The following is a 25,939-nucleotide window of genomic DNA, read 5'->3' on the forward strand; positions in this document are numbered from 1 at the left end:
TGGAGAGGATATGATTGGGTGCGAGAACTGTCCAATGCACAAAGAAACCGGTGCCGAATTGGGAGAATGAGGTGCACCGCATGAATATGAGATTGGTTCATCTCTCCTGGGATTGACGATGATAACTGCCAGTTAACGCGCGTGGCTCGCGAGGTGAAACGTTTATGCTTGTACACGGGCCGCCCTCTGTCGGCTTTGCTGAGGCCCTGTCACCCTTCGAGATTACAGTATATGTTTTGAGATTTGAGGAGCGGGGATTATCCGAGGGGGGGGGAAAGCGGCTTGTCATTGGCTGTCTTGCTATCGGCGATGACCAATCGAATAGTGGCAAAGAGGGAGGAGAACCTCGGCGAGTCTCTTCCTTCTCTACATCCCATCCATCCTCACCCCTCCCCCTCCCTGTCAGGCGTGGTAACGGCTGCTCTGACTTTTCTGTCTCCCCCACCACTGTCAGAGTCGGTCACGGCTGGGGTGAAGGGAGTGCCGTCTACCACGCCTCCCCCGGTCATGGCGGAGACACCACGACGCCTCTCTTTGGCCCCTGGTTTCCCTTGAGGAGGGGAAGTGAGAGGGGCCCTTAAACCTGTGTAGGGAAGGGGATGGAGGTGAGGGGGCGGGGGAGTAGGAGGCTGAGCGGCGGAAAAGTAACAGGGATTATGCTAGAGGGTGGGTAGGCTGAGGTAGGAAGCAGCGCGGGGGGGAGGTACCGGCGGGGGTCTGTGGAGCGGAGCTGAGGTGAGAACATTGGGGAGCAGGGCGCATAGAGGGGAGTTGAAGTGAGAAGACATGGGGGGCGGGGAACACTGTTGAAAGTCAAGGAGAGGGGAGTGGGCGGAGAGAGCTTGAAGAGGAATGAAATTGTGAGGGCCGCTTTTGGAGTCTGGTGGGCTTTCAAGGAGTGGGAAAGAAGCGATTTCGAGAAGGAATAAATAGGAAGAAGACTACAGACCAGAAGATAAGGGAAGAAAGCACGGAGAGAAGAGGACGTAGGAAGGGAAATGGGTGTCTGAGGAAGCGAGCGCCGCTGTTCAGAGGGGAGGGGAGAGTGGGGAAGTAACAGCTGTACAAGTTTGGCAGATCATTGGAATGCCAGAATTGTACTTCGTTGGGTGCTGAACCAACTGTTTGCTTAATCGTGCTTTTACATCATACGTTTCTTCATCTGCCTGCCATTTCTCAGTGGACCATTTTGTTTTGAGAAATGTTTGGCTTGAGAGGCTGCAGAGGTGTAAACGAGTACAAAGAGCTGGCTATTCACTTGTCCGTTCTCAACACCTGTGTTGGCTCTCAGATTGCTTACAACCTAATACAGAGTTGGCCCGGATTTTGAGAGACAAAGGCCACCTGTGCAGTCTTCTCTCCTGTCCTTTATGTGCATTCCTGTGGATCAGGTTTCATTTATATGATGGAGAAATTGGAGGGTGTCTGTCTCCCTGAAACTCAGCATGGTAGGGTGTAGGCAAATCTAAGGACTGAAATGTTAGTATCTGTAAAATAAACAATTTAGATGCAGGTTAATTTGCTTTTCCACTTTATTTTTTTGTCTCAGCCTAAAGTAGCATTCAGAGGCACCAGCTGCTATTTGAATAGTGCAGAGTCCAGTGGAAGACTGACGGATGTGTTCAATAACGTTATCATGACAGGTTGCAGCTCCTTCTATGATTGCTACAAATTGCAGGTTCAGTCAGTTTTTTTAACTAGAAATATTTTTTTTAGAAATACACTAGACAGTAGTAATAATAAACCATTATGCCACAGTAATATGGTTCTGTTTGATTATACTGGCTTGATAATAAACTCTGTGTTTGAAATGCATTAGAGCTTCTTATGTGCTTTCTGTACTTGAGTAATAACAGTATACCATAAAGTAAGTATCACACCGTGGATCTCTTTATACATTACTCTAGCTATGTTGTTCCTTTCCTTGTACATCTGCATCTTATGATGATATCAGTGAAGTCACTGCCTGCATACAGTCTTGTCACATCCAGACCTAGGAAGAGATAGGAGTACATGAAGTACTTTCCCCTCTAACCTGCCACATTTTAATGCTTATGTTGTGTTCTAATTCCACTTCTAAATACACGAGAACTCACTATATCTGAGCTTTAAGTTAAACATATTTTTGATTGATGTGACTGAAAACAACTGTAAGAGATGACAGAACTTGGATAAAGAAGCATGATAATAGATCTATTTCCATGTTTGAATAGCAGTTAATTCTGTTGAAGTGTTGATTCTCCAAGGAGTTCAGAGTGGTATATCTGGACTTCCAAGTTGGTCTGAAAGGTACAGACCTCCTTATTTTCAAACACTTACTAAAGCACGTATACTAGAAATATCCAATATTTTCAGTGAGGGTTTTCTTTTAGAATTCTTTAATCTACAGATCCCGAAGTATAGTTCTATCCAATAAGCTGCTACACCAGCAAAAAGGGATTAAGGAAGGGCACAGGAATTGCTGCTTTATTGCATTTTCATGCACTTTAATATGATGAACTGATGTGCTGCTGCAGCCCTGTAGGTTGATCCAAGTTCAGAGATAGTATTTATTTATTTATTTTATTACATTTGCCCCATAGCCAAAGCCAATGAATACCCATTTCTGGGGGCAACAGGGTGGAATGGCTATTGCTTTTATGCCTTCTTTGTGAACATCTAGCTGGCCACTGTATGAAACATCTAGAAGCATCTAGCTGGCCACTGCTCTTGCAGTGCTACAACTATATCAGCTGTCATAGTAAGTTACCTATTGCACTGAGCACTAGACCAGTGTTCTTCAACCTTGGTTCCCAGATGTTGTCAGACTACAACTCCTATAAATCCCAGCCAGTTTAGCCAGTCGCCAAGGATGATGGGAGTTGTAGTCCAACAACTTCTGGGGACCCAAGGTTGAAGAACAGTGCAGTAGACATACAAAAATAGGGCAAGAGGAGAGAATAATATGTTGAGATATATAGAGGGAGAAGTCCTCTTTGCCATACGACAATTGTGGACGGCTGACGATACAAACACAAAAAGGTTTTCTCTGTGGCAGCGCCTCATCTCTGGAACTTCTTTCCAAGGGAAATCAGGTAGTCTCCTTCCTTTGCCATGTTCAGATGGAATCTGAAAGCATTTTTATTTGTCCAAGCCTTTGGAAGGGGATAGGTACATTTAAGCCCTCATTTTTTAATCATTCTTAATTACTGTATATTGAATATTATCTCATTGGATTTTATGCCCTGGGCACCCTTCAGGGAGGAAGGATGGGGTATACATTTAACAAATAAATAGTCTTGTCTTTCAGTGGAAGAGCAGTACACAAAGTACCTTTTGACTGCATTTTAAACATATAAAATTAAATATCCTTTAAAAATAAATTTCTGGACAGCTAACAATCCTCTGTCTGCTTCTCAGCCATCTAGTTTTGGTAGATAATTTCTAGGCCTCCTAACATCATGGGATTTAAATGTGATACACAGAGATTCTTGCATGTTAAGATGTACTACTAATCAGGTCTCATGGAGCAAATTTAAATGTATCTTTGAATTGTTCATAATGAATTTGTGCAACTGTAGCTGTTTCAATTGTTTTTCATATTCTTACTTAGCCATGAATTGTCTGGGTTGGGGTGGGCAGAAGTTAGACTGGGATCTCCTGAAAGATCTTGAGGTAATTTAGATGGGCAAGTGTGTCTGTCTCCCAGTTGTTTAACAATAGTGATAACAAAAAAGTCCCTCTGCCAATCCTTAAATTAGGCTGCTAAAATGGAGACAGCCTGGGTGGGGGGAACAAAGAGTGATTTTTTTATGCAAAGGGATTGTAAACTCAGTTCTGATAGAAAAAAATGAATTCCTGAGCTGAGCATGCATTCAGAGGTATCCTATTCTTGAATTCTGTATGTATCTGCCCCTTGCTCCAGTTATTAGACCTCAGGATCTAGTAAAAAACAAAGGATATCATGTAACCCTAAAGTAGCCCACCACTGGTATAGGTCTCATGTAAGTCTTGTCTCTTCAGCTACAATTCCTTAGCAGTTGATGTAGGCTGCTGGACTTTATGCTGGAGTACAGAACTAGAAAATATTTCAAAATCATTTAAAAAAACAGATTGAAGAGACTTGTAAAACATTTGGCTCAGTAAAAGTACTGTATAAATGATAATAAATGGACAGCCATGGAAATGGAACAAGCAATCATTTCAGCAATTCAAATTCAAAGTATAAAGCATATCAGTTTTTTCCTTCAGTAATCTTGACCAAATATCACAAGGCACTTATAAGCTTAATTTTAAAATACAGACAATACTTTACCAAAGACACAGGAGCAGCAGAACGCTGTGCACAGACTAGTACCCATGGAGAAAGAATGCCTTGTGTGTACAAACCTGTATGCGAGTTTTACATGGGTTAAGGCTTGCAGTGTTACATACCTGGTGGGGTGGAACCACAATGCTAGTATCCCAGCAGGTATGTTGCTTCCATTTATTAGGAGGGAAAGGAGCAAAGCAGCAGAGACATCTGTGGTGCAGGCACACCAATGGAAGCACTGGATTGACTGCCAATGCACCCACACCACAGCAACCTTCTTGCTGTCTCCCCCACTCTTCATTGTAAGCAACAGCAACACATCTCCCGGTCATATGATGCACAAATCACTTTTACTTGTAGAAGGAGAAAGAAAGAAGTACATTAAACTGGTAACATACTGGATGCCTTAGTAATAAATTTTAAAACGCTATATTTGGAATTGTAGGAATAAATAATCTCAAAGGTTTTAAAGCAAGAAGTGGCTATATTTGTGACTGTGCTGTGGCCCATTAGGATAAGGAAATAATTCCCCACCCCAGTCAAATTGGCTGATAGCCTGAGCTGAGTAGTCTCATACCCATAACTCATGTGCATTCATCATGGAGACTTACCAAGTATTGCCTGGTATCAAATAGCTGAACCTGGTTGGCTTTTCATCCTTTTCAACCCATTTATTCTCAGTTTAGGAAACTAGTTATGACATTAATGCAGTAAAATAACATTTTTTAATATTAACTTTCTCTTCTTGAATTTAAAATACAGAGTGAAGAGAGTGTAGACTTACGGCAGTCTTACAGTACTTCACTTTCTACAGCCTCTGAATGTTCAAACCATGCTGATTCTTCTCTTTTCTATGTCCCATGGTCTACATATGCAGATGATATTAAACAACCCCCTAGTTCTCAGATTAGTGTAAAGAACAGGTACATGATTTAACTGTTAAATGAACAGGAAGAGAAATTTATATGGTAAAGTGATTACTTATTTTGATTGCATAGTTACTAGGACTGAAGGATACATGAAAAAAATACTTGTCCAAAAAAAGCATGATTTTTTGAGAGAAATGTTGTGGATTTTTTCCTCCTTCATGTTCAGAATGTGTCAGAATGGAGTTCTTAAGTCAGGCTAGCAACTCTGACGGTTTTTTGCCTTCCGATGCAGAATGTGGCTGTGCTTACTTTATATATATTTTAAATTGTTCCTTATATTGTGCAGGTGCCCCTCAGGCATAAGCTACTTTGCTGTTCTTGCCATCCAACTGTAGCATACTTTAGTCTGGATGATGTGGTTTATGTTTAGAGATGGGCCAATCCTTCTGAGGATTGGCTCTGGAGTTTCCTGGTTTTTCCAGAAAATGGGAAAACCTGGAAAAAATTCTGTAACTAAAATGAAGGTTCAGAAAGGTATTATGATACTGTTTTTCACACCCCAAACACACTTTCCCTTTCCCTTGTCATTGGTGGGAACAGCAGCTGCTACAGAAGAGGTGAAAAGGGAGGGGTTTTTTTTTTACTTCATCCCTCAGTCTAATAGAGGATGGGGTATGGGGACTGTTATGGCTGTAGTGCTTTAAAGAGCTTCTGCATTGCTAGAACTGTAATAATTGCAGCTCCCATAGTTCAAACCATCCCATGACACTCAGCATAATCTGTTGGACCCCATCAGTGAGAGCTATATAGAGAGGAGGGAAGAGATCATTTCTTTTTGCCTCTCCTGTTGCTGTTTTTTCACCAATGGGAGGAGGGAGGGTTTTTCAAGGATGTGGCAGGGTGAGGAAGAGGGCGGTAGATTTTGATTTGAATGGGAGAAGTTTGGAGTCTGTAAAATGTAACTTTCCTTTTGAGGTAGGTGTGTTTTCTAGGACCCTTAACATTTATTTCTGCGCCTGGCTTGGGAGAATTTTGCCAGGATCACTACAACAGGGTTAATGTATGGGTTATGTCAAACGGTGAAGGTGTGATCTAGATCAGCCTTTCTCAACCTTGTTGCTAGACTACAATTCCCATCATTCCTGACCACTGGCCATGCTGGCTGGGGCTGATGGGAGTTGCAGTCCAACAGCAACTAGGGACGCAAAGGTTGATAAAGGCTGATCTAGATGATCTTTAGAATTCTTTTAGCCCACTGAATCTATGAGTACCTTGGTTGGCCACTGCGATAATGGAATGGTGGACTAGATAGACAGGTATGGGAAACCTTTGGCCTTCCAGATGTTGCTGAAACTACAACTCCCATTATTCCTGGCCATTGGCCATGCTTGCTAGGGCTGATGGGAGTCGTAATTCAGCAACATCTGAAGTGCCAAAGATTTCCCACTCCTCAGACAGGCCTTTGGCAGGGTTCTTAGTGTTCTTTTTGACCAGGCACTTGCTTCCACCTTTTTGACAACTTCCAGTGCTTGATTTTTGTGGGAAATGTTCATAAGTTCATTAGCAACAATGAATGGATGCCAGCTACAAATACAATATTAACCAAGCTTGGTAATTTCAGGGTTTTTAAAGCTTTGCTTACTAAATGCAAGTAAAATAAACTTGGAAAGTTAGATCACTCCCATAGGCATCAGAAATGTTTAATGCAAATTACCCTAATTCAAATGTTTCTGGAAAATCCACATCACTATTTATTGGTTGATTCACTTAAAACATAGTAACATCATTTTTCTTTTGCCGTCTGTAATTTTACAAGAGATTGTCTTGTAAAATTACAGATAGCAGGGGTTTGCCTACAAAGGGGATGAACATATTATACATGGTACAAGTCTACATGCAGTCAAACTAATCTGAAATGGACAAGTTAAATTACAGGACCATTGCAGTCATCAGCAGGTGGGACATGTTATTCATACTGGTCTGTGGGAATTCTGAACTGCAGGGTGATATATACGTTGGTGTACAATGTTTTAGAAATAATTGGAGCAAAAAGAAAAGAAAAAGTCCAGGTGGTAATTGTGAAGTAGGACTTTGGCTGCTTGTGTGGCAGCATAGTCAAGTGGGCAAAGGGATTTGGATCTCTGTTCCCTTTCATAAATAGAGAAATGTCTCCAAAGGCCTACATCCAACGTTTTATCTTCCAGACCACACTACCTCTCAGTCTGTTAACATGTGAGATATTTGTGGAACACAGGGCTGCTTAGCAAATTGTAGTCCCAGGGTATGTCATTGAATCTTGTGTGCAAATGATATAGCTAGTAAGAATAGGAAAGTAAATTTGAATATAGACAAACATACTCAGCAAATACGTACCCTACTTTTCCCCCCTCTTAGGATTCAAGCTGAAAGAAATGACTATGGCAGTGAAACAGACTTATATGGACTTGTGTCTAACATCTTGGAAGAACAAGATAAATCACAGCCATATTTTGCTGAAGGGTTAGTATATTGGACATAGGATAGTAATTTCCTACACACGTGCACACATCACAATATGGTGCATATGCCCACTTTTTCCATTCGTGCTTGTTCAGCTAAATCTATTCTGCATCTGCCAGCAGTAGAAGTTTGTAATTTCTGCTGCCATTATCAAGAAGACATGTTTAGCTGAAACCTAGACTTTTGACTGGTGTCTTTCATATGTTTTGGTTTAAACAGCATATTACTCATCACTCATTACATAAAGGTGTGCATTAAATAAGTATGGCAACTAAATGCAGACATCAAGGATCATTTTTTAACCCCCAAAATGTTTAGTCTGAGATAGTTTGATACATGTTTATGACTCACTGTCTCTATTTGAAATGACAGTAATTGCTCTGAGAGCACACTGGTCATGGGACATATTAAAGTAAAAGCAAATGTAAGTATAATGGGATAAAAACCATGTAAGGACTTGCACAACTATTTATGTTTCATTCTTGCAGGGCCTGCGCCTCCAACCTAAAATCAGTATGGCCTGTGAGCACAACCCGATTTACAGACCACCCTGACTTGCTGTCGGAAACAAAGAGGCCAACAGATGGAGTCATCCCTCAACAGGCTTTTTATGGTGGAGAAACTTTGCCAATGTCTGACAAACAGTTTCTGCATGCTGGTACCGTAACCTTGCAACAGAAAGTGGACGACCTTTACCATGGGCTCACTGATATAGACCTTGATGAGCAATGGCTGTACCCTTCCAGGAATGATCATGGCAGCTGTTATAATATTCAGAACAATGAGAATGCAAAGACACCACAGTTTCAAGACTATTCATATGTGAAAGCATGTTTTGCCCCACAAACCAGTCTTTTGGAAGCAATAAAAGAATCAGGAGCAGATACTTACACTTATGGAAGGGATAAGGTAGGTCCTAAAGGACACGATGCACAGGTGCACCAAAAGAGAGCTGAGATGCTTCTTTCACAATTTAGCAGATATGGTGAAAGTGCTGATTATTGTAGATACCTGGATTATTCTCATCCCAATAAAGCAAAGCATAATACAAATGCAAATTATAGTGTCCAAGAGAGTAAAAAATTACCAAGTGGAACGCCTGAGTTACCAGCCTTAGATACTGATAATTACAGCAAACTTTTTCAAAATAAACCAGCTGTCCAGAAGAAAATGGATGATGTCTCTTCAGAACAGCAGAATTTTACATTTCAAAAGACTACAGGACTCATGTCAGAAAAGCAATTTGTGAATGAAAATTCATTTACCCCTGACTTTGGGTTAAAATCAGATTTTGTCCTCAAATCTCATACAGTTGTCCCAGGGAGTGGTGATTTTGCAAATGCTGCAGACAACTCAGAATATTTTAAATCACTGAATATGTTATCAACAACCCCAGTAACTACTTCATCAGGCACAAATCTAAGGCCAACCTGGATTAACATACAGACTAAAAACAGTTCCTCCATCCCTATTCGGAATCAAAGCACCTTGATAAAGTTGAATAATCATTTAACTGCTGGTTCAAAAGGTTCCAATCATTCTTACGATTTTTCTCAGTTGTCATCAAGCAATGTAACTTTAAGCAATAATTTGTTGCTCCAGAAATATTGCCAAGAAAACCCCACAGTATTTTCTGGTTTTGATTTCAATGATAGCAATGCTGCAGACCGAGTTCAGTCTGCCAGTCATACAGAAGGACTGAGTAAGGTAGGAGAAGAAAGTCTCTTTGAGTCCATTATTGACAAAAAAATTAAGCCATCAAATGGTTTTTGTGATAACTATTCGCAGCAATATGGGATTATTGAAAATGTGAACAAGCACAATTTTCAAGTTAAGCCACCAAATGGTCATTATGATGCTGAGGAAGGACAAAAACATCTAGATGGACTGTCACAGAATACTTACCAAGAATTATTGGAGACTCAAGGTCACTTTAGTAGCCATAGGCAAGGAAGTGGAGACAATAATATTGTCAGTAATCGAGTGAATCGTACTCAGCCTTCTTGCTTTTCAAACAATTTCATGATGGGTGACTTGAGGCATAGCCCAAGTGTTCCACAGCTTAGTTCAAACAGATTTCCTTTGAAATCCACCCATCCTTTTGGACATTCCGTCATTCCCTTGATGGATTCCTATGATTTGTTCTCCTATGATGATTTAAGCCACTTGTACCCTTATTTTAATGATATGATGTATGGAGACAATTCTTTCACAGGCTTCATGCCAACATTTGGATTTCAAAGACCAATGAAAACACGGAGTGGGTCAGCCAGTGAGCTTCATATTAGATTGGAAGAATGTTATGAACAATGGAGAGCTTTGGAGAAAGAACGGAAAAAGGTAAGAAAATTATGCATATCTAAAAGGAGTACATTACAAAGAAGTATACTACATTAACTAGCCTCATTGATTCTGTTACATGCTAATGTGTCTAGAAACAGAAGGATGAGGCCAAATATATCGGAGCATTATTTTTATTTTGTTTTATTTATATTCTGCCTTTTCTCCTGAAGGAACAATTTAATTATCAATGACTAGGATCACCAGGGACAAGGAGCAGATTTAGTCTACCAACCTATACACACTTGGAACTCAATGGGGCTTACTTTTGATAGAGCAGCACTTCTCAAACATTTTACCCCCTGCAAGCCAACCCAGAGAGAACATCGTAATATGACTTATTAAAAGAATACTATCATCTATCTTGTTTCCGTCTTTTCATATACTTTTATTTATTTATCATATTTGTTAGTTGCTTGTCTCATCAAAGTGACCCAAAGCAATTTACATTGAAACCAGATAAAAATAAACACAGTCAATAACCCTAACCCTACTTTTTGTGTGATGCCTAAATATCATAGTATATGATTATAAGAGAGGAGACTGTAAGAAAATGTTGCAGTATGTTCCTGACATTTCTTGAGTTGCAACTAGGGGGATGAAAAATAAAAGTTAGCATCAAAGACAGGAGTACCTGCTTTAAAAGTGCAACTAATATGTATATTGATTTGGCCAGGAAGGAGGTGTGAGGGGCAATGTAAGTAACCCCACATTGGGCCTAAGATACAATGGAAGTTGTCATTGCAGGACTGTTGCAGGCTACTCTCAGCATAACCTTCCTATCTGCAGTAGGGGTATAAGAGTGGGTGACACACTATAGGGTTGCTGTATATACTACACACTCAGCTTAATCTGCAATACGGGGATAAAAATAACAGGTAACGCAGCAGGTTGCTGTAACTAACATTTGCACCTTCAGCCCAACTTGCAGTAGTGGTGAAATGCCTCTGGACAACACTGAAGGGCTTTTGTAAACCACTCAGAGCCTAACTTAACAGTATTTATTGTGAACCGCACTACAGGCCTGTCCTAGGTCTATTTCAGCAAAAGCCCCAGCTTGCAGTATGGAGACATTTGCATTAGCAGCTGTGTAAGTGTGTTTTAATGTTTCACATCAAATAACAATGGAGTCAGAGCAAGAATTCCTCCTCTTGCTGATAAACCTTTTTTTTGTGGGAAGGTGGTGAGTTAGAGACACTGGTACCTAAACCCAGCTATGTTAAACATTGGACTTCTCCACTTATGTCTATAGGCATTCTCAGTTCAACCCTAGGGACATTTAAAAATAGCTTCTCAGTGTAAACCAGGAAGTGACCTATCCATAATAAGATGGTTCTTTTTACACACACACACCCCTCTTTGTTTCTGCCCTCCCAACCACTCCATTCTACTCTACTCTCTCAAGCCCTATCTGGGCATTCAGCTTCACATAGCTAGCTAATCATGCAGTGAGACGGGAGTGGAGGGCTATGTACATCAGCCCAGCATTTGCCCCATTCTGGCCTCTCCCCCAATGTTATTCACACATTGGGGGCATGCCTGCAGCTGGGCAGGTTCTTGAATGCATGTTCCTGTGAGGAATAGCCAACGTGTTAAGCAAGCTGCCCTGCTGCAGACACGCATTCAGTGTTTGGACAGCATTGGGTAGGGGCACTCACACAGCAAACATGCACAACCCCGCTCTCCTACCCCATGTGATCATAGTTGCATGAGGTTGAATGCCTGAATAGGGCTTGGGGATCTTAGCGTTCCGTGCCAATGAGCTATTATGGAACTCTTTCGGGCAGGTCCCATCCCTTTAGGTTTCTTCCTGCAGCTTTTTCTACTTTTGCATACCTCAAGAGTTATTCTGAGTCTGCTATTACCTCTCTCTGTGTGTCTCTCATGGATGGGTAGTGCAATTTTGGCCACATAAGCACAAGCACAGGAAAACTTTAATTGCTATCAGTGTATAGACAAGTTAGGACCCACAACAAAATGTTGTAGTATATCCCTGGTGTGTGTATATTATATGTAGTTCGCAAAGTTAAAAAATTTGTTAATATCAAAGATAGGAGTCTGTACTCTAGCATGGGTCTTACTTGAGCAAAATGATTTTGTTGTTGTTTAGCTTTTAAACGTTTAAAAGTGCAACCAGCCTGCATGCAAGTCCATGGAGCATGGGGATTTTCCATGCAAGTCAATGCTTGATTTGGCCTGGGAGGAGGTCTAAGGAGGCAATTTCAGTAGCCCCACCTCTTACTTGTAATATTAACAGTGTATTACATTGCAAGGCTGCTGTAAGCTACTGTGAGCACAGTCCTCCTACCTGTGGCGGGCATAACAGTGAACTACACTGCAGGGTTGCTATATATTGCTCTCTCAACCCACCCTCCAATGTAGGGATAAAAACAATGGAAAACATGACAGAGTTGTTGTAACTTACTCTCACAGGTTTAGCTCTATTTGCAATAGGGATCTAATGCCTCTGGAGAACACTGGTTTTTTATAAATCACTCTAAGCCTCACCTGCAGTATTCAGTGTCACTACACTGCAGAGCTCTCTTAGCCCCTTCCATCTGCAGTATGGAGACAATCAGAATTTGCATTAGGAGGGTAATTTTTTTTTTAAAGTTTCACAATAAATAAGAACTGACAGCCCGAACTCCTCTTGCTGATAGCTTTAGGGTTTTTGTTTTTTTGGTCGGGGTAGGGAGATTGGACGTACTGGTTCCCAATGCCAACTACTTTACGTTCTTTTCTTTAAAAAAGTTTTATTGATTTTATACTGAATAATCAGCAGAATGGTACAAAAATTACATATGCCATCAACAAGCTGTATAACATTCATTTCTCCATTGATGTCTGTGGGCAGCTTTCTCATCCATCCTTGCAGACATTTAAAAATAGTAGTGGAGGCTGGCCTGTAAGGGCAATTGGAGCACTTCCCCACCAACCTCCCTCAGTCAGCCCCCACCTGCCTGCCTTCTTGTTGTCAGTGATACCTTCTAGCAGGGAAGCTGATGGGGACAAAACCAGAATTAGCTAGCACAATCTGTCATTGGGTCTGGCTCAGCCTACTATTTGGGCTCTCAGCCTTTTGCCCCACCAGTCCCAATGGACACCAGCCACTACTGAAAAATAGCTTCTCAGTGTGAACCAGGAAGCGACCTATCCTGAATCAGATTATTCTTTCTCTCATGGATGTCAGAGGGCTCCAAGAAGGGTTGTGCTCCCTGCCCTGCAGCTCTGAGACAGGAAATGCTTAAGCTTCATCAGAAGACTTTGCTCCTCCCTTCCATTCCATGCCACTGAGCTGTTATGGAAGAGTTTGGGGGTTTTATTCACCCCTTCAAGTTCTCATGTATCAGTTTTGCAATTTTGACTCCAACTCTGCAAGCACAAGAAGAGTTGTTAGTGGGCTTTGCCTTTCTGAAGCTAATTCTCTCATTATTGTGAATTTGTCTTCTAGTTCAACTAAAAAAAGCACTATGGGTGACATGATTAAAATCAAAATAATACACAGCAACACAGTTATATTTTATAGAAATTCAGTTAAACATGAAACAAACATTGTTAATAAATAAACATGCCCCAATTTAGTAGGCTTATTCTATGAGTCCTTTGGGGAAGGGGTTCCTGCATTTCCTGCAACATAGTAGCACTTTAGAATATCAATGTTGTGCTTAAAACACTGTTTAGAGATAAATCCTTCACTTAGCTGTGCCATGCAGCATTAATGGCTACTTCAAGACCTATATGCTGCAAGTTGTTCTAAATTGCTGGGATACGTTTTTAATTTTAACTCTGTTTCCATATAATTGGTGTTTAGAAGCTGAATTGATGGATATTAAAATATGTCCCTCAAGCTACTGGATTCCCCCCCCCTTATGTGCTTTCCATAGCACAGCCAATACACACTCCAGGGCTGTGAAGTGAAATTTGCAATGCCAAACAGGAACAATACTTCTTTGTTGGTCTTGGTGAGGAGTAGGTATGGGCAAGAAATTTGACTGAGTTTGCATTTCAAGCCAGATTTAGCAAATTTGCACTTTCCAAAACAATATGAGAACCCAAACACAGTCATCCTTGCAAAGTTGCACTTACTCAAATTTTGCAATGCAGTTGGCTGACCCAACAAAGTTTACAAAAATGCATATGTTAGGGGAAAGCATGCATAAAAATGAATATGAGTGAAAATAACACACAAAAATGCATTCTGTATGAAAGTCTTTAATGTCTTAATGCTTCATATTCAGTTCTGTTCTGCAGTGGTCTTTGGACTAAGCAATAAACTTATTGATTGAACATTCTGTGATGAAAAATTATGTTCAAAAATGTATACATTAGTTAAAACTGCCTACAAAAATGTGTTTATTAGGGGAAATTTGCACTAAAACGCTGGACAGTTTTCATGAGGATTTTTTTTAAAAAAATTCAAACTGCTGCAGAAATGTGGAGAATTGAATTTAAGATTGGAAAAATGAGAAACTGAGAGAACCAAAATGTATGGCTTGGTATCAGTAGTTCCTATGCAAGCCGCTGTCTCTGCTTCTTGATCATTTACTGGAAGACAAGGTTTTTACTTAGATGGTATATTGAAAAAAATAATTATAAGTACTATAGGCCACAGGGCTTTTACTTTGGCTCACTTTGATGCCCTCCCGTCAAGACTTCTCAAGGGTAGGTTTGATAAGACCCCAAGAAACCTCAGGTATTGCCCATGTAACGTACACGAGATTGAGACCGTCTCGCATGTCCTATTTTACTGTAAATTTTATTATTGTCTCAGAAACGATCTTTTATCTCCTATTCTTTTATCCTTTCCAGGTCGGTCTAAAAATACACTTTTAACTGTTCTTCTTCAGGTCTCCGATGAATCTGTTACCTTATGTGTAGGCAAATTTTTAACTCAGGCCATGCAGATAAGGAAGAACTTGGTTAAGCCTAAGTCCTGATTTTATGCATTGTTGCTGTTATGTTTTATTGTATGTATGTTTTATTCGTTCGATTGCGGAGGTCTGTGGACTATGCAATAAAGAATTTGATTTGATTTGACTGTAGCTCTAAGGCAGAGATAGGCATCCTGTGGCCCCTCTAAATGTTGTTGGACTACAATTCCCATCATCCTTGATCATGCTGGCTGGGGATGATGGGAAGTATAGGCCAAGAACATCTGGAGGGCCCCAGGGTCCCTATCCCTGCTGTAAAGCCCTAGCAGTTTCAAAAACTCTCCAAACACCTGCCTGCAGGGCCAGCTCTCCTGTTAAGCAGGATGAACTGGTCACCACAAGCAGATGAAAGTTCAGTAAATTATTAGTTATTTAATTAATTGTTGTATTTTTACTATTAGAGGGAGGAAGCGGTGGTTGTGGGATTATTTTGCTCGGGTGACAAAATAACTTGGCTTTGTATGCTCTGCACTTTGATTGGATGGGGTGTATTTGCTGCTCCATCTTTGGTACCTCTGTAGCTATTTTATTTATTTATTATTTGATTTATTTCCAACCCTTTCTCCCGGCAGGAGCCCAGGGCGGCAAAGATGAATCACACCTTAGAGCAATGGTGGAAAACTTTTTTTCTGTCAAGGGCAGCCTTCTCTGGACTAGGGATAATCTGTTAGGGGCCACATGCTGGCAGTAGATGGGGCCAGAGCCAAAAGTGGGCAAAGCCATCCCTTTTCTCTTTTTCGGCAATCCTTTCTTTCTCTCTCTCTCTCTCTCTCTCTCTCTCTCTCTCTCTCTCATTTTCAGATAATGTGAACCACCACATCACAGCAAAAATCTTCCCCTCCCCCAGTCCCTCAATGACATCACAGATCTATTTCAAAGTCCAAAATCAAGTGTGAAAGTCAGGCTGTGAACACACTAGTCACCTACAGTAAAGTGTTTCCATTGGCTACACCTGGAAGGGGAGTGGGTTGATCTGCTGATCAGTTGTGAAATCTCTTTCAACCTGAATTTTTAAAAATGCACACTCAAGCTGATCCCACCAGGTTTTACATTAAAAAGGGGCAGGGTTTGACTAGTGTTGTGTGCCCATTTTCAGAAGAAAGAGGTGGAGATGCATTGGAACTGACAGAACAGCAAGTGTGTCTTTACCCTCAGTCAAGCCAGCCATGGTTTAGTAAAGGGCTTAGGCACTTGTTCACCGTTTTCTCTCTGACTGTTTCTGTGGCCTGTTGGGGAAGGACAAATTACTCTTGTTAATGATCTGGACTGATACCTTGCAGAAGGATTTCCCCCTCCTCTTTCCATCACTGTCCGTTTGGGCTTTCCCTTCCGCCCTCCCCCTCCCCCTCCAGGTTTCACCCACCCACAGGACATTAAGCTGAGGGCCTCAGAGGATCTTAAGAAAAACTAAGGCACCATTGTTATCATTTGGAGTAATGTTTCAAATCTCATTCCTCAAAATAACATCCATAGTATTGGCTGAATCAGCAGTACTTCTTATAATAATATTTTATGAGCAACCATTCTTTTGTAAAACCTTAAGGCTATACTGTTCACCATACATGTGAACATTCAGACTTGGAGCCAAGCGGTAAACTTCAGTGTCATCTAAATGGAGTCTAAACTTTTGCTTTCTCTGCCCCTTTACTCTGTCCAATTGTTCGGCTTAAGGCTCTTACACTTATCAATACTTTGAAGCACCTCACTCCACACCATTGGATTCTCACCATAGTATGAATATGCTGCTGGATTCAAGACCCTAGCCCCCTCAGGTAGTTGTACTTCTTCATGGTTTCTGTGCAGACACACAAGAGTTCTGCATCTACACAGAGCTTCATTTCAACCATAAAGAGCTAAGCTGTTTGGTAGACAGCCACCCACACCCTCTGTGTGCATACTCAAGGGAGTGTGGCTCACATCTTTCTGCTCAATTCCTTTTGCCTGCCGCTATGTCAGCAATGCTTGAACCCTTATCTAAGAGCTTGAGCTAGACTGTTAAAATAAGGTTTCTACTCATTTATTCTCTCTACAATCTTATTTGTTATTTCTGCAAATAAATTACATTCTGTGCTTTGATTTCTTTGGTTAACTCACACATCTCAGAATGTTCTTCAGTCTTTCCACAAGGCTTGTGGCTCTGATCAGGGCTGCTGATAGACAGGTAAAAAGGGTCCATTTCTGCTTGGGCCAGCAGGGACTCCAGATTCTTAGCTTTCGTTTTAAAAAAAAAAGTAAGTTTCTAGGTGCGCTGCATCAAAGGTCATGCAAAATATGAGCTGCCCCCCTCCCACAACCTATGTAAAATGAGCTAGCTGGCTACTCCAATCCCCACCCTTTCAGGGTTTTAGCCAATAAGTGAAGTCAGAGCTGTGATTGATAAGGGTGTAATAAACACCAGACAATATCAAGTCCTGAAAACAGCTGCCTTTTTCTGCTTCTCTCTGCATATTGGTTAATGGTGTGCATGTGCACATTTTGTGTGTTGAGTAAAGTTACAGCTTTCAGCAGCAGCACATGTACCCGCCTGCCCACTTTCTCTGCGCATCCAGCATGAGGTCCAGAACAGAAGTTCACAGCAGCACACACAGCATAGCAGGATGTCTGTAGGCATGGAAAGTAATCAATTTCAGTTATGAAGATAATAAAAATGTACATGCAGGGGTTTTTGCAAAATATTATTTGCAAAAATTGCATATTATAAATTTTAGCTATCAAATAATTTTTGGACAGAAATAAAGTGTACATGCAGTTTATGATGCGCATTTCAGTGTGTTATAGTTTTCAAACAAGATTAAATTTTCATGAGCTGCTGAACAGAGCAGTTTATTTGCTAATTCATAGCATGTTTTGAAAACCTTCTCAACGTGATACAGTACTTTAATCCTGTATTCATTTTTCTGGGAGTAAAGCTGCAATGCTAATCCCAAATACCTGGGAGTAAACCCCATTGAATTCAATAGAACTTGCTTTTGAGTAACCATGGTTCAAATTTTGCTGTAAGTCAATGGGACTTCTCAGTAGACATTGCATAGGTTTGTTAGTCTCACCCCCCTCCCCATCCTATTTTTAAGGCAATTGGGCAGGCCTTACTTAGGTGTCACTGCTGTTATTTGGTAGGAAACTAATACTGACTTTTAAAAAAAAATGTTCTGCAATGACCAACTGGTTTTGACAATACATTATTATATGGGGTATATGTATTTTTACATCTCTAATGTGTGTGTATGGTGTCTCTCCAAAACTCCTGTGAGATAGGCTAGGCAGAGATTTGGTTCAGTCAAACTGCACATGCTTAAGATAATTTTTTTTGTGTGTTGGCAAGTTTGGGGTTTTGGTAATTTCCTGTCAAACACCTCACTGATCTTCCTGTGTCCTCCCTTCCCCATTTTTCTTTGCAACAACCCTGTGAGATAGTTTAGGCTGATAGTTGGTTCTGTCAACAGTATTGTGAAGCTGCACATACTCTGAGTATTTTTATGTCTAGTGTTATCAGGGATTCAAAATAACTTCATATTGTTAATATATGTACCTAAGCAGCAGTTCTTGCCAACAGGTTGCCAGAAGGCAGGGGTTGGTAGGAATGTAGAGAGTCCAATCTACATACAGTGTACTGGGCCCAAGAAATCCTGGTTGGCACCTTTGGCTCTGAAGGTGATGCCTTTTTGCAAGTGCTCTTCCCTCACATGGGCACACTTGCGTCTGTTGTGCCTGGGAGATGGATGCATTGTGGACTTCCGTCAGCACTTGAGAAAATGAGTGTAAAGGAACTGATTATCTCAGCTCAGGACAGTCTTCTGGAAACAGGTGTTGGTTGCCATGGTTGCCTCTACTGAGGCGTCCACTGTTCCTCATCTGTTATGACTTTGCTTACCACCAGTCCCATATACGTCCTTTCTAGTGGAAGACACCATGGATAGAACAGTCATTAATCCTCTAGCAATATGTTGGATAACATCATTATTTGTGGGGATTTTTTATTTGATACCTCAGCTTCAAGTGTTTTTCTCTTCTTAGGATCCACTCTAACATCCTTTGAACTATCTGAAATCATCAACTAAAAATGGAATGTTGAGTTTTATAAATTTTTGCTATAGAGTACCAAGACTTAAAAAAAAACAACCAGGAGGTTGGGGTTGGCTTCACAAATGGGATCTAACTAACAGCTGTATTTCAAGCTGATATCATCATCATTTGCATCCCAGAAGAGTGAATCAACCTTCTTTTAATAAAAAACAATAATTTAAAATCTTAACATGACAGATTAATTGTATCTTTTTCAGACTGAATCAGCTCTTGCCAAGAATTACCCTGGGAAGAAAGTGTCCAGTACTAACAACACTCCAATTCCAAGACTGACATCTAATCCATCCAGAGTTGATCGATTAATTGTGGATCAGCTACGAGAACAAGCCAGAGTGAGTTATTTAATGTGAAAATACCATAATGTGACTAGCTTGGACCCTCCAGATCCAAGACCTGATCAGCCCCTTCTGCTTCCCAAATGCTTCCAGTTCTGGCTCTCCTGTACATCAGAACTTTAACTTTAGATGTTCTGAACAGGAAAGAAGATATTTTCCTGTATTAGAGGAGGGTATCCTCATATGGTTACTCCTCCCACTTATTCCAGTAGGGAGGACTATGCAAAATAGCTTTGTGGACTCCATCCTGTGTGGCAGAGAGCACTCCTAGCACTAGTTCTGCCTTTCTTCAAGTAAGAGAGCCTTGGGGGAGGAGACATTAGAAGAAAAAGAGAGAGTTTATACACTCATTGGCTCAGACCCCTACCAGCCTGGTCTTTATATCATAGGAAACCCCAGCAGCCTTCCCTGATCCTAGGGCCCTTTGGGGGAGCAGAAGAATTAGAAAGGGTGCACACTCTGAAATTGATCATTACTCCCATTGCTGAAAATAATTTGAAATGAATTACAACAACAATGGGACACAATGGGAGCTCAGTGTTTTTTCTTTTTTGTGCTCCTACCTTGGGATTGGCAGGGAGGGGGAATTTAACCTTTGCCCATCTCAAATTACCTCTCTAACTGAAATTTCGCAACTGTAATTTTGGAGCAGGGAAAGCAAATAAAGTGGAATTTGTATGCAACATAGTGGGTCTCAAACTTTGAGGCAAGCTGCCTTGTGATGGGGATACAGGCACCTAATGGAACTGAAGTTTCAGGGAAAGGGACATTGATGTAGGTAAATCAGGTGTCCTGTTTTATTCCTCTTCTAATGCAACCATTGGATTAGTACCTGGTCCTCACATACCCAACAGGCTGCACTCAAGAATGCCTACATATTCAACTATAGGTGTTTGGTTGAGGGAAGGGAACAATGCTAATTGCAGAAAAAAGAACAAAATGTTAGGAAAACATTGGTGTAATATGTAGTTTGGTCCATGGTGTTCTGGCCTACACTGGCTTGCTAGTTTAAAAGTGCAGAGATTATCTGCTGACAAGCCAGTTCATACGGAGTTGTGGCCATTTTTTTACCATGCATTTATGTTGAGGTCCTGATCCAAAATGAGTGATCAAAACTTTTCTCCTTTGCTTTCACCTCATATTCCTGTCTTGTGTGACGTTATGTGTGGTTCCTAATCCATTATATGTATCTTTTCACAGCCAAACTGGTCAACCTTCTGTGGTCTAGTCTGCCTGCCTTGCCCCCAACCAAATCCAAATGTCCCTTTGTGAGTGAAACTGAATGCATTTCTTTGCCTTAGAAATGCATGGCTTTGCTGGCATGAACCTGGAGTTATTTTCTCATGTAAAGAAAAAAAGAATTTATGAATTCATTGGGAGATGGAATTGTTTCCTTCCTAGGTGATTGCCATTTTGATTGATAGATGAATGCAGGGGACTCAAAAATACAAGGGCCAAGGTGTAACAATTCATGCTATTTCAATTACTTTGCTTTGTCTATACAATAATACCTCAGTTAACAAAGTATATTTGTTCCTGGACATTACTCAACAGAAACTTTGGTACAAGGCAGGAATAACATGGAAAGAATAGGGATAGGTCCCTACACCTGCTCATAGATGGTGGGGCAGCTTCAACAGGTACTACCTGGCACACACCCACTCCTCCTCCTTCTCCTCTGAATCATACTGGTTCCTTCCCTCCCCAACCTTGGGAGAATGCAGATCAAACACACAGGCTTGTCACTTTCACCTTAGCAAAGCAAAGGCACAGGCTTGAAAGTTTACCCATAGCAAAGCAAAGGCACAGGCTGGTCAGTTTCACCTTAAAGTAAAGGCATATGCTTGTCAGTTTGTTGATAGCAAAGCAAAGACACAGGCCGGTCAGTTCTACCTTAAAGCAGAGGAGGAAGCTTGAAAGTTTATCCATAGCAAAACAAAGCTAGTCAGTTTCTCCTTAAAAAAAAGTCTTCCTTAAAAGGAGCTTAGTTCCTGGAGGATTAGTTAACTGAGGTATTACTGTACTTTGGAGAAAGGACTTGGTTTTATTGAGCTGCTGGATGTAAGAAGATGATAAGCACAAGAAGGTGGTCCATTAGGGCAAATGGGACATTGTCCCACCAACCTCAGTCTTGATTCCTCCAAGCCCACCTGCCTTCTTACTTACAACCAGTCCAGAGGGTGGCCCTGGCTGTCTGCTTCTTTCTCAGCCTCGCTTTTGTAGAACTTTGATTTTGCAAGGAGGATGGGGACGCAAGAAGAATTAGTTTGTTCTGCCTGTCATTGGCTCTGGCTCCACCTACTGTTGGCTTTCCACCCTTCCAGTCCCAATGGGCACCAGCCAGCACTGGTGATAAGGGCTGTAGCTTAGGAAACATCATTTTATATTTATGTATCATGCATCTTGACCACTTCTCGAAACATTATTCAGTAAATCAATGTATTATTTTTTCCAACTAAGCTTTAACTAAACCATTGCTGTACAACAAAATTAAGCTTCTGCATTACATTATGGCACTGATCCTAAATACCAATTAGAAGTGTCTGAAGGTACAGGTCTCAGCCTTTTCGCACCCAGGATATTATTACTGAAATCCTATATAAATCCCAAGGGATATAAGGTTAGATTCTGTTTCCATGGGGATCAGAGCTTTAGTTTGTCATTTTCAACTTTGGAAGATAACAAAACTAGATTTAGATTTTAAAAAAAAGCTTGTTTATAGCATGGGGATGTGTTGTTTGAGGAACACAAGACCAAAAGCTGCATTGAGCCCACTAATTACATAGTTCTGATTTAAATGAGAAGCTTCTAGTTGCAGATTTATAGCATGGCCCTCAGTAGTGACTTTACTTAAGAGCTATTTGACAGAAGGAAGATAACTATGAAAGAATTTGAAAACTGCTGTCCTTTAATATTCATAGGTTGTGACTCTGCTGGGAAAGATGGAACGTCTACGAAGTTCTCCTCTTCATGCTAACATCTCTACTGCTCTTGATAAACACCTGGAAGCAATTCACATTGTGCAGTCCCGTAGGAAGGATGAAATTGTTAATGCTTCACATCGGCAAAGACAAGGAGCCCCCAGATGTCAAGATGACAGAGGTGCACTTTTCTTTTAATATTTGTTCACCAGCAACAACAAATAAGCTTCCCTTTCTTCATTTTGAGTCACTTTAGGTCAGGGGTGAGAAACCTCTTTGGCTATGAGGGTCAGATCTTTATCTGGCTCCACCCCACAGGCCAACTTTGACAACCACTATAATGTCATGATTGCCAGCTGGGTTGCGATACCCACTTGACAAAACCACTTGAGCTTGCAAAGCCTGCCCTGTGCTGATTCTTTCAACCTCCAATTCAGAGGTTGAAAGGACTGGTGTGTGGTAGGCTTTCCAGGCCTTCCTTTGCCCTGCCTTGCAAACTCCTCAATCAGAGCTTGAAAGGGGTGACGGGAGGCTTGCAAAGCCCACCCTGTGCTGATTCATTCAACCTCTGAAAAGGATCATTGCGGGGCAGGATTTTTAAAAAAAACAGGTTTGCTTGGTTTTGCTGTTTGTGTAGTGAAAGCAAGAGACACAGTTATTTTCTTCATTGCTGCACAACTGAGCAGTCCCTGCCAGAGCTGATAACATAATCTCTAGTAGAGACTGCTCCGTCTTGCAGAGATGAAGAAAAACTGAGTCTGCTTGCTGTCACTGCACACACAGCACAAGGAAGCAAACCCAATTTTTTGGAAAGCCCATCCTGTGCTGATCCTTTTCCAAAGTTGAAGGGATCAGCACAGTGCGGGCTTTCCAAGGTCCTGCCCATCACCTGACATCACCAAGGTGGGTGTGGTTTGTGGAAAATGGCCTCAGGCCAAATGGGACACTCTGAAGAGCCATGATTGGCCCCGAGGCTCCTCCATCCCTGCTTTAGGGTTTCTGCCTCAAATAAGAGAGGCATGTTTAGTATTCATTTGAAATTTACACATCTAGCATAAACACTTTCGCATCAAGTATATTGATAAATATAAAATAGTTCCTCTGATGTGCTCTATTTCTTTGGAAATCGTTCTGAATCAGGTTGGTGGCATATTAAAAAAATCACTGCTCTTAGTAAGAAGTATGAGACACCCAAACTCCTCTGAGGGATAAGACAATTTGTTCTTATGTCTTCAGCATTCACTGCTTACAAAGGACTTCATGGACAACTTCTAGGACCAAGCAATAGCAGGATTTTCCAAACTTTCATAATCCCTGAAAGATGCTTATTACTATTCAGTCTGTTCTTTTCACAGCTTATAGAGAAACTTGGTTCCTTCCCATTATGCTTGTGATAGACACCATATTGGTTAGGTCAGAGAAATCTCAAGGACAGTTCTCCTAGAACATCTCTTTTACATGACTGAAATAATAGGAGGTATGCAAAAACACAAAAGTGAGCTTAGCTGTTCCTTTTTATTTCAGGGGGTCTTTGAAAACTTTCCTAGTGGTCTGTGTTCTTTTTGGGAGTGGGTATTAGACAACAATATATTTGACATTTATAATTTAGATACCTTGTATTTCTACCACTGTGTTCAATCTGGCAAGAATTGCTCTTGTACAACACTAAATGAAATTAGCAAAACATTAATTCACTTTTTTGTCCTAAAGGACAGAGTTTTGAATTTTATAAGCATAGCAATATCAAATATTGTTTTTTTTCCTCATCTCACAGATGTCTTTGCTCTTGCACTGGCCATTAAAGAGATGTGCATAGCAACACGCAAAGCTCGCACTACACTGTGGTGTGCTCTTCAGATGACCTTGCCAAAAACAATGCCTACATCTGGACCAGTGGAGATGGAAAAAGCTTTACAGGAACTAGTACAACCTCAAGATAAGACCTATGAACAGATGAATAGTGGCAACCCTGCAATCCAGAGGGGAGAAACAAAAAAACATTGAGGAAAAATAAAGATAATACATATGAATGTACTATTGTACCGTACTAAAATTGTAAATGAACTTTTAAAGCTTTCCTTCCTAATTAAAAATAAAGAGATATGTGAACTGAAGTTTACTTATCCTAAATCCAGCAGCTACCTGCTGGGTAGCTGTTAACACAAGCCAAGAAACCTATGATGTTATCAGAATCAATATATTGACTGGGCAGATCTGTTAGGTTAAATAAATCAGAATGTTTTAAACTGCCAAAGTAGAACTTAAATCCATTCCATAATGCAGGCGTATGCAATGATCATTTCGCCTGTGTGATAAATTTCTTTTAGATTTCATTAGTAAATCTGTTTTCAAATAATGAATTTGAATTACTGTCCCACATTACTGTGTGCAGTCTAGTAACAGACAAGTTTTGATTGTGACAGAAAAAATGGTTCTCTCTAGACAATGAGTACCTGGAAACAGGAAGAAAACAAAGCTAAACATACCCGGTATGAATGTTAAATGAAAATATTTAAAAAATATACTTATTTATGGATTTGAAATCTTAAGAATCTAAAAGAAATTGACCAGATTTTCTTAAATTAGTGATATTATAAAGCCTTTATCCAACCATGCATGTTAGGGAACATTAAAAACTTACAAAATCATTTGTACCTATTATTTTAAATAATATCAACATTATCCGTTAAAGTATTTAAAATGTGATCAAAATTACATTTACATAACTGAGCCTTTAGCAGTTGCATTGCAACTGAAATAATGAATATTTTACTACCCTTGGTTTACTACTTTTAAGGAGGGTATCAAGACGTTCTGAAGTGCACTTCCTTTGAAGTTACTCTTTAGCCAGTTTGGTTTGAGATTGTTTGGTGTATCTTTTGTTTTCTTAGTTTGCTTCTGCATACTTTAGCACTGTTAAATGCTTGTTTTTTTCTTAATATCTGATCTTTTTATTGTATGTGAATAATTTATTCAATTAGCTTGTTATTATGTGGCTCAGGAGATCTTGGGTTTTAACAAACTAGCATGAAGATAAATACATAATGTGTGGATGAAATTTACTGATCTACCCTTGGCTAGGTACACAGATATTTTAAGCATCTGTGTTCTTCCAACTTTTAGAAATCCCGATATGCTAAAAAGTGTAATCAAACTACAAATTGCCTTTAGATGATGTAAGGGACTGATTGAGATTGCAGGAGAAACTGTAGGGGACCATTTTGATCACTGATATGACTTTCCATGCTGCCCAAATAAACTTCATATGGCAGCAGACTCATACCACCATACCATAGTAGCCACTGCACAAAGATGGGTTGAGTTTTTGACACTGATATGTTACATGTTATGAAAATAAATATTGTACTATCTTTACTGTCTCCTAATAAACTGGCTTTTTGTTGAAAACAGTATGTTTGTATTCCTATCATGTTTGGACACAATTCAAGCCATTGCTATTTAGAGTTTTGTAAGTCATGCCTGAGGCCTTTATATTTGAGATTATATATCCCTCTGTATGTTCGATCACTATTTCCAAGATTGACCATGAGTATGCTTGTTAACAAGGCCATCTAGTGGTATCACAACTATAGAACTCCTTCCGTTTCAGATGTGTGCAAGCCATTTCTTGTGAAGATTTAAAGTTCAGGTTGAAGTTAAGCAAGCATTA

The 25,939-nt window shown here is 40.4% G+C and overlaps 1 protein-coding gene across 9 annotated transcripts; it reads left to right on the forward strand.

Moving 5' to 3' along the window:
• The first annotated feature begins 49 nt into the window (after nucleotides 1–49).
• Nucleotides 50–25,658, forward strand: MEIOC (meiosis specific with coiled-coil domain). 9 transcript variants are annotated; one of them, XM_061589996.1, is made up of 8 exons: nucleotides 50–153; nucleotides 1,550–1,678; nucleotides 5,054–5,214; nucleotides 7,555–7,659; nucleotides 8,148–9,999; nucleotides 19,211–19,345; nucleotides 22,270–22,450; nucleotides 24,044–25,658. In XM_061589996.1, the coding sequence occupies exons 2-8, from the start codon at nucleotides 1,637–1,639 to the stop codon at nucleotides 24,271–24,273; spliced, it is 2,706 nt and encodes a 901-aa protein (XP_061445980.1). In that variant the 5' UTR covers nucleotides 50–153; nucleotides 1,550–1,636; the 3' UTR covers nucleotides 24,274–25,658. The 9 variants fall into 9 exon arrangements, with proteins under 9 accessions (XP_061445980.1, XP_061445985.1, XP_061445977.1 ...); XM_061590001.1 differs by lacking the exon at nucleotides 50–153 and adding an exon at nucleotides 167–227; XM_061589993.1 differs by lacking the exon at nucleotides 50–153 and adding an exon at nucleotides 261–605.
• The last annotated feature ends 281 nt before the right edge of the window (nucleotides 25,659–25,939 follow it).

The sequence above is a fragment of the Rhineura floridana genome, chromosome 11 (assembly GCF_030035675.1).
Source record: "Rhineura floridana isolate rRhiFlo1 chromosome 11, rRhiFlo1.hap2, whole genome shotgun sequence".
In the NCBI taxonomy this organism is placed as follows: Eukaryota; Metazoa; Chordata; class Lepidosauria; order Squamata; family Rhineuridae; genus Rhineura; species Rhineura floridana.